Source organism: Mauremys mutica, chromosome 1, assembly GCF_020497125.1.
Source record: "Mauremys mutica isolate MM-2020 ecotype Southern chromosome 1, ASM2049712v1, whole genome shotgun sequence".
Taxonomy (NCBI): Eukaryota; Metazoa; Chordata; order Testudines; family Geoemydidae; genus Mauremys; species Mauremys mutica.
Genome location: NC_059072.1, coordinates 287731028 through 287744486, shown reverse-complemented (window position 1 = coordinate 287744486; position 13459 = coordinate 287731028). Strand labels below are relative to the sequence as shown.

Genomic DNA, 13459 nt, shown 5'->3' with positions numbered 1-13459 from the left:
TGCTTTACAGTCTGTGACCAAATACAGGGAGAAACATTTTTTCTCCCAGACAGAATGGAAGGCAGCTATCTATCCTGTCTCCAATGTAAATTAATCAGTGTGGAATCAAAACAATGGAAGCCTCATTTACATACAAATCAGCAGGGGAATGGAAATTGCACACCAGGAAGCCTACCTGCCTGCTGAAGCAGGGTCAATGAACTTTGGGAAAATAGCCTGGTGTCTACATCCCAGCAGGTGAGAGAAGCTTTGTCTGGGCTTAGTTTTCAAATAATATGTTTCAAAGGTTTACTGTAACTAGACTATAAAAAGAAAGGGGAGAGAAACACATAGCTATACATCACTTGGGGGATTCAAGGACCAGAGCTCTTGAAATCACAGAATGCTGGATTCTTCAGTCAATGGCGTTGAAGCCTTTGGGAACTGTATATAGGTGAGAAACCCGTTCAGGCAAAAAGTATAACTTGCTAAAATTAAGTTTTAGTGTTAGAAGCACAATTTTACTTTTGTTTATTTGTAACCCTTTCTATCTTTATTCCTTATACTAAGTGTCACTTAAAACTATGTCCTTCTGTTAAATATACTTGTATTATTTTTACTATAAACTAATTCAGTGCTGTGATTGAAATAAGTGTCAAATTCCAGTTAAATTAATGATCTGCAGTGTATTGTCTCTTTAAAGGAACAACAATCTTAATAAGTTCTGCGAGCATTTCGGGAGATGGCTGGACACTACAAGGAGACATCTCTGGGGAAGTTGGGATTCACTGTTTGTTAGTTGCAAGACAAAGCTTGGACTGGCAGAGTCCTGAAGATTTTATTGGCAAGGCAGACAAGCTGTTCATCAGAGAGTTGTCACACATCTTAGCAGTAGCAAAATTCTCACTTGCTGAGGCTATAAGGGGTAACACAGTAACTCAAACTCACAATATGGGAACCTCAGCAGATTGTCAGGAAACCATATTAGGGAAATTTGAGACTTGGAGGGTGTTGGGGTCACTCTGCAAAAAGTCATTGGGTGGTGAAAGCCAGAGAGTGACCTGCCTGCGTATATGCTGGCTTTTGGTGTCAGGTCTGTGAGTCACAGCAGCATAGCATTGAAGGCACCCAGAGTTGGCAGGGCAGGCACTGATACAACCCTTATTGGACTGGGTCAAACCCCAAAGCATCAGAGCACACAGACACACACACAGACACATACACACACTTTTATATGTACACAATCCATATTATATACAATATCATTTTGGATTACCTCACAGATTCCAGTTAAGACAGAGTAATGAAATCTGTAACAGCTTTGCATTACTGCTCTCCTAGGTGGTCAACAGTTTTTGTCATCAAAGCTTTGCATACTGTTGCACCAACAGAATCACACTCTGCTGTCTTTTCTTTATTTTAAGCAACAGGTCACGTAAGCTATCCCTAGTCTGGAAGTTTATCTATATGTTTTGCTGATAAAATACATTGACTCTGCAAACTACTGAGTGACTAGTCTGCAGAATTTCATGACCATGTGACCTCATATACAGAAGCCACAACACAATGGAATTCTGCAGGTGCTACACATTTGAGGTAAAAAGTGCCTGTATCTGAGAAATTTAAATGTATACAGTTGTAGCTTTTCAGCTCTGGATGACTATAGCACATTTCCTTCCCTTTCTCCAGCTGTTGTAGATTTGTCAGCAACACTATGATGCAAACGTGGAAAAAATAAAAACAAAAAAGTTTGAAAATAAAATTAAATAGTAACACAATGTTTAAGCCCACAGATGAATTGAAGTGTAGACCCAACAGTCTTAAATTAAAATGAAATATTGAAATTACTGGGGGACAAATACTATAAAATCAAAGGAAATGTTTTACGTTGAATCAGCCATCTTGGCTAAATATTTTGCTGATTGAGTTCTACTCCTGGGTGAGAGGGTGATATGATCCTGTAAACCAAGGTAAGCTTCAGCAGAGGACACATGAAACTGCAGCGTATTTGGGGAGTGGCAGAGTAATTACAGTCTGGAGTTTTTTGTATATTAGGCAGCTGCTGGTGACTTTTGTATATTACTGTGCTGCTGGTGACTTTTTCAACCTGTAGTGCAATTGTTTTCTACTGTAACTCTTTGCTCTAAACAATATATATGACATGTATGTATGTGAATACATACTGAATTGATACAAGGCAGTTTTTGATACTGGTCTGCTGCTATTTTCCAAATGTTACAACACAGAATTATCTCAAGTCATTGTTAATAGGAGTTATACATTTCACAATATCCTTCATATTTCCAAGCATCTTTCTGTTTTGGGGGGGGGGCGAGAAACGGTAGCCATCTGATATACTGAAACTTCTAATAAGCTGAGCTTTTTGAAGCCATGGACAGGTGATAAAAACCACCTCATGTCTAAAGCATCCCCAGGTCACAGCTGTCATACTCAGTGTGATTCATTGCTGTCATAATCTGCTGCCCCTGCTTGTTGCTGCACTTCTTTTATTCATCCAACTCATATATCTAAATATTCCATTACAAAAAGAACATCTAATGTTCATCTCATGTTTGAAAGGGCACAACACAAACTTCTGGATTTAATTCTAAAGACTTGTGCTTAAACTGGCCATTACCAAATCTAAGGTGTCTGTTCACTTGTTCATTTCTCAATACTTCCCTTACAATTTTGTTTCTGTCTGATCTTCTTGTTTATGCAATTTAGCATGGTTAAAATATTTGTTTATCATGTGGTCTCAGTTTTATTCCAACTTCTTATCAATTGGAAATGTAATACTGCCCAGTGATGGAATGGCATTTGAAGCTTTCTGAGTTTACAGATAACAACACTGACTGTGGACTTGGTGAATTGGAGGGAAAGGTCAGCAAGTCATCTAGGTTGGCACTGTTCACAAAATCAAGTCTCCTCTCCAAGAAACCAGGATGTTTATCATTTCAGGACCCAATATCTACCAGGATAATTATGATCTCAGTTACAGCAGTGTAAGTCCGGAACAATTCTACTGAAGTTCATTGAATTAGCTTGTATGTACAAGAGTAGAAATTTGCCCCACTCCTTCCAATATTCAAAGACTGTGTTAATTAGAAAAAGGTAAACTTGTTTTGTCTAATTTCAAATAACCTCTGACATTTAGATTAGAAAACTGAATTTAAAAAAAAACTACTCGGTTCACAATCCTCTTAAGGCCATCTCCTTGTCAAAGGCAAAGAGACAGAACAAAATGAAAGCTTGGGTGAAAAAAAAAATGAAACAGGAAGAGAGAGAAAATAAAACCAGAAAGCCTTAAAGTGTAGAGAAAGAAAATAAAGGATATAAATTCTAATAAAAAGTAGTTTTCTGACAATGAATAATACTTTGTGATGTCCCTCCCTCTAGCATCAATATTAAGAAACAGAAACAGTAGTTTTGAGTTTTCCCACCTCACAACATCACTGTATCTATTCTCACAATAGCACTAGGATATTATTTCTCTTTGTAGCATGCTACTGTACATACTCTTTACATTGCCACTGCAGGGTGCTAGCAATGTTTGCTCAGAGAGTTTGCCCTTTAACCACTATCTGCATGCACCATAAGGACACATGCTAAAATCATAGTTTCTTTTTTTTTTCTTGGAGCCTCTCTTCCTTAAAAAGTGGGACAATCCAACATAGGAATAGCTCAGTGGTTTGTGCATTGGCCTGCTAAACCCAGGGTTGTAAATTCAATCCTTGAAGGGGGCCACTAAGGGATGTAGGGGGAAATCAGTACTTGGTCCTGCTAGTGAAGGCAGCTCTGTGAGACAGGTATATCTCCAACCCAGACAGAACTGTGGTCATTAATACATTGATTCCAATCAAGGGGATTCTATTTGAAATAAATCAGTCCTTTGATCCTGATGTCTGCCTGTGTATAGGCAAGGAAACCTTTCAAAAGCACATACAATAATAGTTTCTAGGGCAGTATTTCTCAGCTTCAGCATCAAAGAGTGCTAGCGAGCCGTGCAACTCCATGCTCCGGGTCACAACTGCATTCACTGAAATTTGGCCTGGCTGCCCCTTCGGTTGTCTCACCAAATACTGTACAAAGGCAGTTTGGAAAGGGAGGCTTTTTGCCACTGCTCCTACGCCAAATGCTATTTATAGTTTTCTTGCAATTTCACTGCAAACATGAATTTGCACTGAAATTTGACCTGGCCACCCCTCCATCTGATGGAAGGGTGAATGGCTTTGGGACCCCGTGAGTGAATGGAAAGTTCTGTGGCCCCCCATGTGCAAATTTTAACCACTAGATTTAATAACCACACATATAACTCTCCAGCAAAATTATCATGAGGGGCTGAGGGATGCTGTGATTCCATCTTTCCTGTTAGTATCATGGTAAAGTGTGCACCAGAAGGAAAATAGATGTGTGAGGTAGGGTGACCAGATGTCCTGATTTTATAGGGACAGTCCCGATTTTTCACACTTGCTATTTGGCTAGTGTGAGGGCTCACTCCATGACCATCATGACACAGCAGTATAAGGATCATGTACAGCATTATGATAGCACCATAATGCCACTACAGAGATATATGATCGCTTTCGCTTCCATGATTATAATTACTTTCTAAACAATCTATATCCATAATATTAAAATAAACCGTGGTGCCTATTTGTTACCTATTTACCATCTCTGATAGAGAAATATGGACTGATGATGGGGCAATATAAAACTTTTATCAGCATGAATCGGGGGAAGACAAATATATGCATCACAGGCTCAGCAATTTATTTCATGTATATTATCTCTGCATGTGGCATAAGGCACTGTCTGATCGCGTGATGCATACTGAGCTATGTGACCACTAGTTCTAATCCCAGATCACCTATAGAATACTCTTACTATTTCTCTACACTTCACAATCATTATTAAGTTAGGCCTAATGACCCAACCTCAGCGTAGGCAATTATGTTTCATTTGTTTTACACATAAGATAATTCAGAAGTTGGAGCCATCATTACTGGGAACAAAACCCAGGATGAGACACCCAAATCTTACCAGCCTTCCCACATGAGTTTTTAAAAGAAATGGTCCAAATTATGTGCTTGTCCAACACATGCTGACACAGTGTGGATGTTTGTCCCTCTCTAGTGGCTAGACGACAACCCATGCTTTAAGAGCTAGGGATTTCAGGTTAAGTCCCTGCAGATGACATAAAAATGTGTTGTTGCACTTGGCTACACTAGGCCATATTCTGTTCCCAGAGCCAGGAAGAGAACAGAGAAATTCTGACACCCAACATTCTAGTGCTCGTTCAGAAATAATTGTGTGACTCAGTGATAAAGTGTGTGTTGTGTTTCCCTCTATGAGCTGCTCCTCATAAAGGAGGATAGCATATCTACATTACCAGGACTATTATAGATGAAACAGTAGAATGCTGTGAAGGGGATCTGAAAGCTGTAGTCTATTCCGTGTAGGTTCTTCTACTGCTCTCATCACCACAGTATCTAAGCACCTTCCAGTAGTGCATTAAGAGTGATGAGTAATGTGTCACATCTGGTTTGTTCTCTTTTCTTTCTTGTGGGCTCAAACTTGCCTGATGACCAATTGGGGGCAGAGGGAATATATGTACATTTATCTAGGCTCCTCACACTCCTGTTGAAATTATTTTATACAGCAAGCTATTATATTGAACTGTGAATTTAGATGTTCTGTTAATATTTGCCTTATTACTGTATTTTTAGTGTCTGTATTTTGGTTAATGGGAGATGTCGCTTTAAGAATAGGGTGGGCCATATATTACCGGGTTTGTCTGACAATGACTGAAGACAGTACCCTGACTGTGCAGATTCCTAAGAGGTCAGAATTTGATTTGATAAACTTTACACAAAATAAGCTTTGCTTTTGAGGGTGTAACATTAACACATATTAGGGAACTGGAAGCCTCAGGACATTGCTAGTGACCCTTAGAGCCTTTTTCCTGTAGGTTACCAGCATGAATCCAGCTCACCTCAGTAGGGATTAAAAACTGCCTATCTAATGAACATTTGGTGCTCCTTGTATGAGATGAGTCACAGCTCCCACATCACAAACTCAGCACCACATTTTGCATAAATTAGCAGATTCAGCAGAGGCCAAGAACTTCACGGCCCATGGAGACTGAGCTGTCTCTGTGACTTGTAAAGGAAGGTCCCCCAAATGAGGATTGAGGCATGTTGACATGGTGATGTGTGGGGAAGGTTGCCCTGCTGCCTGTAGATAAACCAGTGGCTTCAGTAACCAGAGCTGCACAAGCCATAAGAGCAACATTTTCAAAAGCACCTAAGTGACTCAAGACCTTTTTCAAAATGCAAATTCAGCTATAAGTCACTTAGGCGCTTTGAAAAATAACATAAATCCACATGTTTTTTTTAAAGATGGCATAAAGAACAATATGCAAATTAGACATAACTATGCAAATTGTCTCATTAAATAATCTGCATAAAATGTCACATGGAGCTACACAAAATTTGACAGTTATGATGAAGGTTTTAATAGCATGAATATAGGATGGCTGATTTCCTCTGGAATGAGTTATGCAGGTCACCCCCACACACACATAAAAAGGTCAAGATTTTTAAAATTTACTAATAATTTTCAAGTGACAAGTAAAAAACTATTTGTCTTTAAGATGTCTCAAGTTAAGCACCCAAAAATTGGGGCACTGAAAATTAGATGCCATCTGAAAAATCTTTGCCTTCATTTGTAATATGGGTTTCTCTCCCCAAATAGCTGGGGTGCAATTGAAAATAGGCTCAGGGATTGGAAAGAGAATGAGAAAGTGTTCTTAGGGTGGAAGTGTTTGTATTTAGCTGTCACGGAGACAGACATCAATGTGTGAAGAGTCCAGCTGGATTAAAAAACTTGTTGGTTTTAAAGACAAGATAGCCTGGCCTCATTTATTTGGATCCCCTTGATGCTACAATGTATTATCTTGCTAGCTACGGAATTCATGATGACACAGAGCAATATAAAAAGATTTTTGGGGTGGGGCAGAGGTTTTAAATTTATTAGTTATAGTTTTACTCTCCATCTAAGCCCCACAGAGTTACACTCATGGTAACTCGGCCACCCAGCTTTACACAGTTTACTAATTACTTTGTTTAAGTTAAAAAAATAGAACATTTTCTTTTTGAATGTCAAAAACAGATTGAGATCAAATTTCCCACTGCTGTATATAAACTGTGATGTTGTACTTCTGATAATAAAAAGTAAGGAAGACACTTTAACATGTTAAGGATGCAAAAAACTAAGTACATTGGACATCATATTTCAAGACTCCCACAGGAGCAAACAAAATGCTGTGTCAGCTAGTGTGTGCTCAATCATGTTCTCAATGTCTTTATATCCATTACCATATATTCATGTAATAAGCAGTGATCACTATGGAAATTTAGAAAATAAATGTAGGATGAAATATACACCTAATATGTCCCAGGGAACAGTTCTGGTATTATGTACCTCTTGCTAATTGCCATTCTAGTGAAAAATAAAACATACAGAAGGGCAGAAATCACCATGCTACTAGGCAGTGACAGTTAGCAGCATGAGTGATATGACAGGGTAGATTCAAAATGGTCACCACCACACCATGGCTGTTGTCTCAGATGTATTTGCATGCACCATGGTTCCAATGCTGATTTCTGCTGTTGTCATGCCTACCAAGACAAAAGATGCAGCCTAACTTTTAAAGCCATATATAGGCCTAGTCCTAATTGCCTTACTAAGGGTTTGTCCACACTGCATCACAGTGCAGACTACGGGGGTATGAACTGCAGAGTGCACCAAAGTATTGTGCACTAACTGCCCTGTGTGGACACTGCTGGCATGAACTAAAAGGTATCTAGTTTGTGTTAATGTAATCCTCCTTCAAACAGGGTTACATTATTGTGAACTACATTGCTTTTAGTTTGCGCCAGAAGCATCAACACAGGGCAGTTAGCCCATGGTGAGGGAGCACCTCAAGATGTTCTTCAATTAATTTATTTAGTCACTCTAGTTTGGGCACTCAGACCTCCAGCTGGGAATATCTGATATAAACACCAGGATTGGTGTCATCTTGGGCCCACTGTAGTCAATGACAAAATTCTCACTGACTTCAACAGGGTCAGGATTTCACCTCCAGCTTCCTGGGAAAGTGGCATGAGATCTTTTTGGCCATGGGTAGTCAGTATCTATATCTCATCTGACAAATGGCAACTTCAACTGTGGAACTGCAGCACTGATTTAGTACTCAATATTCAAAATTTTCAGTTACCAACATAATACTCAGTTCCCAAAATCAGTTCCTACAGTAAGTGGGTTTTTCTTTGGAGCCCTCCCTTCCAAACATTGACCAACCCTTGCCATTATGACTGCTTACCTTATGACATCTGATGAGAACAGCCTTACATTAATAAGGTACCATGCTGTGAAGAAATTAATTTAGTATCACAGATATTTTTCTAGATGTTTACCTTAATAACAGATGTCTCGACTCTGGATGGGGGACTCTGTACTTGTGCTGCTGCTGCCATATTTGCAATGGTACTAAGGTGGTTCATCTGACTCATGGCCATTGTGACAGATGCTGGAGGTAGGCTGACAGGAATTAATGGGTGGGGCATCATCATAAAAGGAAGTTCCAGGCCTAAGGGGAAAAAAAAACAAAAGGCAGGAAATATTGGTTTATGATTTTTTTAAAATATTGACTATTAGGAATATATTTTCTTATGAGCAAAATATGTTGAAATGCTTGGCACCAAATGTGTTAAAAAATGAACTCTTCCAACATTTCAGTATAGAGCGGTTAACATGAATCTGTTCACTTTTTGTACGTGTGTAATTCCCTCTAGTATCCATGGAGGTCTTATACGCACAGGGAGAAGCTAACAGACCTCTTAGTTTGTTCACATCAGTGTAATGTTGTATCATATCATTGCTAAGCAATTGTTGTTTGTTATATTGTCCATTTTAATACTTGCGGCAAGGTGTCTTAGCAATAATTATGCCACTGATGCACAGGTTAATAGCTATTTAAGTATTAGGTTTATTGTGTATGTTTTTATTTTTTTATTACTCCTATTTCCACTGCTGAATATTTAATTAAAGTATTACAGTATTCACCACATTTTTTTTATTTTGCATAGCCTATTTAACTAAACACAATAGAAAGACAGGAGTTTGAAAACTACTGATGTTAGTGTTGAAAGATGTCAACCCGTACCATTTGGCAGAAAGTGGTTCTGTTGAAGAGGGTTGAGAGGATGGCTAACTGGAAGGTTATGCTGTCCAGGTAAGCTGGGATGGTTAACTGAGGCCTGTGATCCTTGGGTAGGGGGAGACTGAAGTTTTTCTTTATCCCAAGAACCATCACTGCTGCCTGTGGGGAATGAATATAAATTATTTGGATGCAGGAAGATTTCAAATTTGCAATGTCTGAATTTGCAATCAAGGCCATGAATTTAACCCATTTTGTGGTTGACAAATTAGTGTTTGTAATGTAGGGGCTGGGCAAGGGGGAGGTTTTGTTTTCCATCAATAGAAAGAAAAGCCACCTTTATAAACTGGTAAGGATAACATTTGGCATTTATAGTTAGAAACATTAATTTATGGGTGTTAGGATTGCACTAGTTCACTTGGAGAGGTATATATACTTTGAATTCTTAATCCTTGGCTAGAAGAACAGTTTAAACAGTACAGTTCCAGTGAGAAATCAACAAAGTATTTTAATGAATTGTAAATATTTGTTATATTAACAGTTTTACTTACATTTCTGTAATTCTTAGTAAGTAGAACTGGAGAGAAATATAACAATTGTTTTATATGTGGTAAAGGGTGTTCGCTTGTAAAGTTGTCATTGTCTGACTATGGCTATATTAATTATGTTCTTGTTTGTTCTTAAATTTTGGAATTAAAATAAAACTACACATTAATTAATTTTTTTACTCACTGATGGCATCAACCGACATGCACTCTTGTGTATGGGTAACTTATTGCAGTATTAGATAGTCAATTTATATTTCATTCCATTCAATATAAGAAATTATTATTCCAATCCTGCAAGTTCTCTACTTTTGGAACCCCACTTGGAACAAAAAATGATTTGTAACAATATGTACTGACTATAAAAGTATTTTACGTATCTGAGAAAACAGATTTTTCAATACCGTGAACATCAGCAATTTTCAATATATCACAGTACAACACAATACTACAGTGAAAGAATGGTATCAGTATTTCATTTATATGAATAAGTTATTGATTTCTACATTATGGAAGTGTACTTTAAGTGACCTCTAAACTGAATAGGTCTTTAAAAAACTATATGTCACTGAGAATATACATAATATGCTGCCCAATCTTGAACTTCTTAATCAGAAAGCTCCAATGACTTCAGTGGGACTAGTTTATATATGTATATATGAAGTTCACGATTGGGCAGCATATTAAATATAGTCATACAGTCATTTCATATGCTCCCCAATCTTGAACCTTTAAAGATTATGTTAAAATGTAGTTTGTGCAACTTTTCATAGTACTTTTCACAATTATCTGATCAACAGTAGAGACCCTCTAATTTCCATTGACTTTCACAGGAGTTTCATTAACCCATTAGCCTTACCATTTTAAAGAATACTTCTACATGAGATGACAAAAGCATAAAAGTTGGTCAAATTCCAATTTAATTTCTCTAGATTTATTAAAAACCTGATTGTAAAAGCTACATAACATAGTTTATAATGAAAAAATACTCAATTATGGCCATGATTTTCCTTCCCCAGCTACTTCATGAAGACAGTTAAGGTTCAATATAAATTCTAACTCATTAGCTCAATACTGTCTTGATCCCACTGTAAATTGTTCAGGAGTAGGTAATGAAAATTCAGTCCAAATTCTCCAGCAGTCAAACAGAGCAATTTTATTAAACAATGAAAAGAATCAATTAAACCAGATATCTTTATTGTCTTTATCCTCTTTATCATTTTACAAGAAATTCTGACAAACTTTATGAAATGTTTATAGTTAGTTTAAGACTGAGCTGGCTGACACAAGACAGATTCTTGGGACTTGAGCTTCACCTCTCATAGGTGAGCATATCACCATGCATTTTGGAAAGTCAAATATCTCTGCACAATAGGAAGACCACGGGTAAGACTGAGTTTTCAGTCATTATTTGGAAAAATAGCTTGCTTATTCTACCTTTGTTTTCCCTAGTTTCTTTCCCATATTATCTGCTTATTGCAATAATGACAAATATATTTCCATCCTGCATGTTCATTTAGTGAAGAACCTGACTGAAAAGAATAGATTCAGACCCCTAATGTCTCAATTCTGCACCTGTCTACACGCACTGTAACAGCTTGTTGGAAGTCAAGATTTGATTTATCTTTGATTTTCCTAAGCCCCAAATAAGGTTCCATAAAAAAAATACAAAAAGAAAAGACGACAGTACAGATTTTTGTAAAACTTAATTGAAACCTGAATCAAATTACTCCAATTTTATGTAAAGTTCTCTTATTACCAGCAATTTAACTTTTTAATAAATCCTTTCTACTGATTTTGTTCCACTTCCCCACCAAAACCAACTGTTTGATCAGGTTAAAAAAAAAAAGACAGATTTGTTAAGAAAAAATGCAATTTCTTTTTGTCAAAATGTAACCTTTGCTGTAGGAAAGTAGAAACAAATTGAGGCAAGCATGTTAAGGTCTTCACTCTACAAGTGGTGGGAAGGTTTCAATATTTCATAAACATACCGCTCATGATAGGGTCAATTTCATGTCAGGCCCTGTCTAGCTCTGGGGTTTGAGGTGAGGATTGATAGAGACCTGCAGATCTGTGGATATCTGCTTTATATCTGTGGATATCCATGGACCATGTTTGTAGATCATGGATCGGATGCGGATACAAATTTTGTATCCACACAGGACTCTAAGGATGGAGTCATAAGTAAGTTACTACAACTGTTATATTCTTTCCTGACTTGCCAAGAATTTAGCAAGGTCAGTCATAGGATTTCTAGTTATGGCATTTCATATGTAGTCAAAGATGAGAACTTCTGCATTTGAGTGCACCTTATACCTCAGCACTACCTGTACCCATTGTTTTCACTTTCCTCAAAACCAATACTGTAATGAAATAAAGGAGACACTAGTATTAAAGCTAGTGCTTAGTCAGTGACTGATAGTTTGATACTTGGAATCTGACATGGTCTGCCAAGATTAGCTTACAATCAAAATGACACATAGCCAGTCTCCAACTATAACATTAGAAACCACTTACAAGGTACAGCGTCTTGCACTCTTAAACATCTGTAAGTGGACAGGCATAGATACAAATAGCAAACATTGGCCATTTGCTGCATTTTTGTTATGGTAGTTAAGCTCAACAGCTTTCCTCCCAGAGGAAATAGTTATTTTCATTTATGTCTAAGTAAAATAAATGTTACCCCTCAGACAGTACTCACCCTCTCAACAACAAAGTGCAAGCTGCCAATTCAGTTGTTTTTTAAAAAATGATTTAAAAACCATACAGTGGCTTCAAAAAGCTTTAAAAAATCTGTTGCCTTTTTCCTCCTTACTTGTTGCCCTGCTGAAGGCTTATGTTTTCCAGTTTCCATCAGTGGTTGTCAACTCTTGGTAATAGGATTAAGAGCTTGGACACCTGATATCCCTGGGTGCTGTAGTTCACCCTCATAAAAGCTGTTTGCTTTAAATTGAGAGAAAATCAGGTTTTAGTGGCATAATTAATTAAATTATGCAAATTTCCAGATTCAGCATAACACTTTGTGAAGTGACAACTGGTAGCTCCACATTGCATTTTGAGCTGCATTTCAATTGATGCAGCACTAAAGTGACCACAGAGTAGTATTTTCAAAGCTGAACAAGTCCCATACATGGGCTCTGATATAGGCTCTTTGGTAGCCTATATATTTTATGTGCCCAAGTGTCATCATAAGCAATTAGAATGTGGAATTTCAGTTCCTAAAGTAGATGACCACATTTAAAAACTGGGTTCCGCATGTTTCGTGTTCCCGGAACATGTTCAGTTTGACTGGTAGAGCAAAAAATATAGAGCTATATGTTATCATAGAATATCAGGGTTGGAAGGGACCTCAGAAGGTCATCTAGTCCAACCCCCTGCTCAAAGCAGGACCAATCTCTAAATCCTAAATGACCCCCTCAACGATTGAATTCATAACCCTGGGTTTAGCAGGCCAATGCTCAAACCACTGAGCTGACCATCAGATACAGTGTTTTTCCACTAAACAGCATTTTAGCATGGATTTCATAGAAGTCTACTTCTTCCCCAAACTGTAATTGTGCAACAAGCCATAATTGTACATTAAAACACAGCTTTTATAAAATACACTTAAAATAAAACCTATCTGGCGGTTGAATTATTTATCTCTGTAACCATTAGCACCAGTAAATGATAACATATGAAAATAATTCTAACTGTACACCTTCCCTGTGAG

At 37.6% G+C, this 13459-nt stretch overlaps 1 protein-coding gene across 4 annotated transcripts in view; it reads right to left on the bottom strand.

The window, feature by feature from the left end:
• DACH1 (dachshund family transcription factor 1) overlaps window positions 1-13459 on the bottom strand; it is a 438354-nt gene that overhangs the window by 129571 nt on the left and 295324 nt on the right. For all 4 annotated transcript variants that reach the window (XM_045011711.1, XM_045011700.1, XM_045011719.1 and 1 more), the window contains exon 4: window positions 8460-8632. In XM_045011711.1, coding sequence (XP_044867646.1) covers window positions 8460-8632 — 173 coding nt within the window. The remainder of the gene's footprint in view (window positions 1-8459; window positions 8633-13459) is intronic.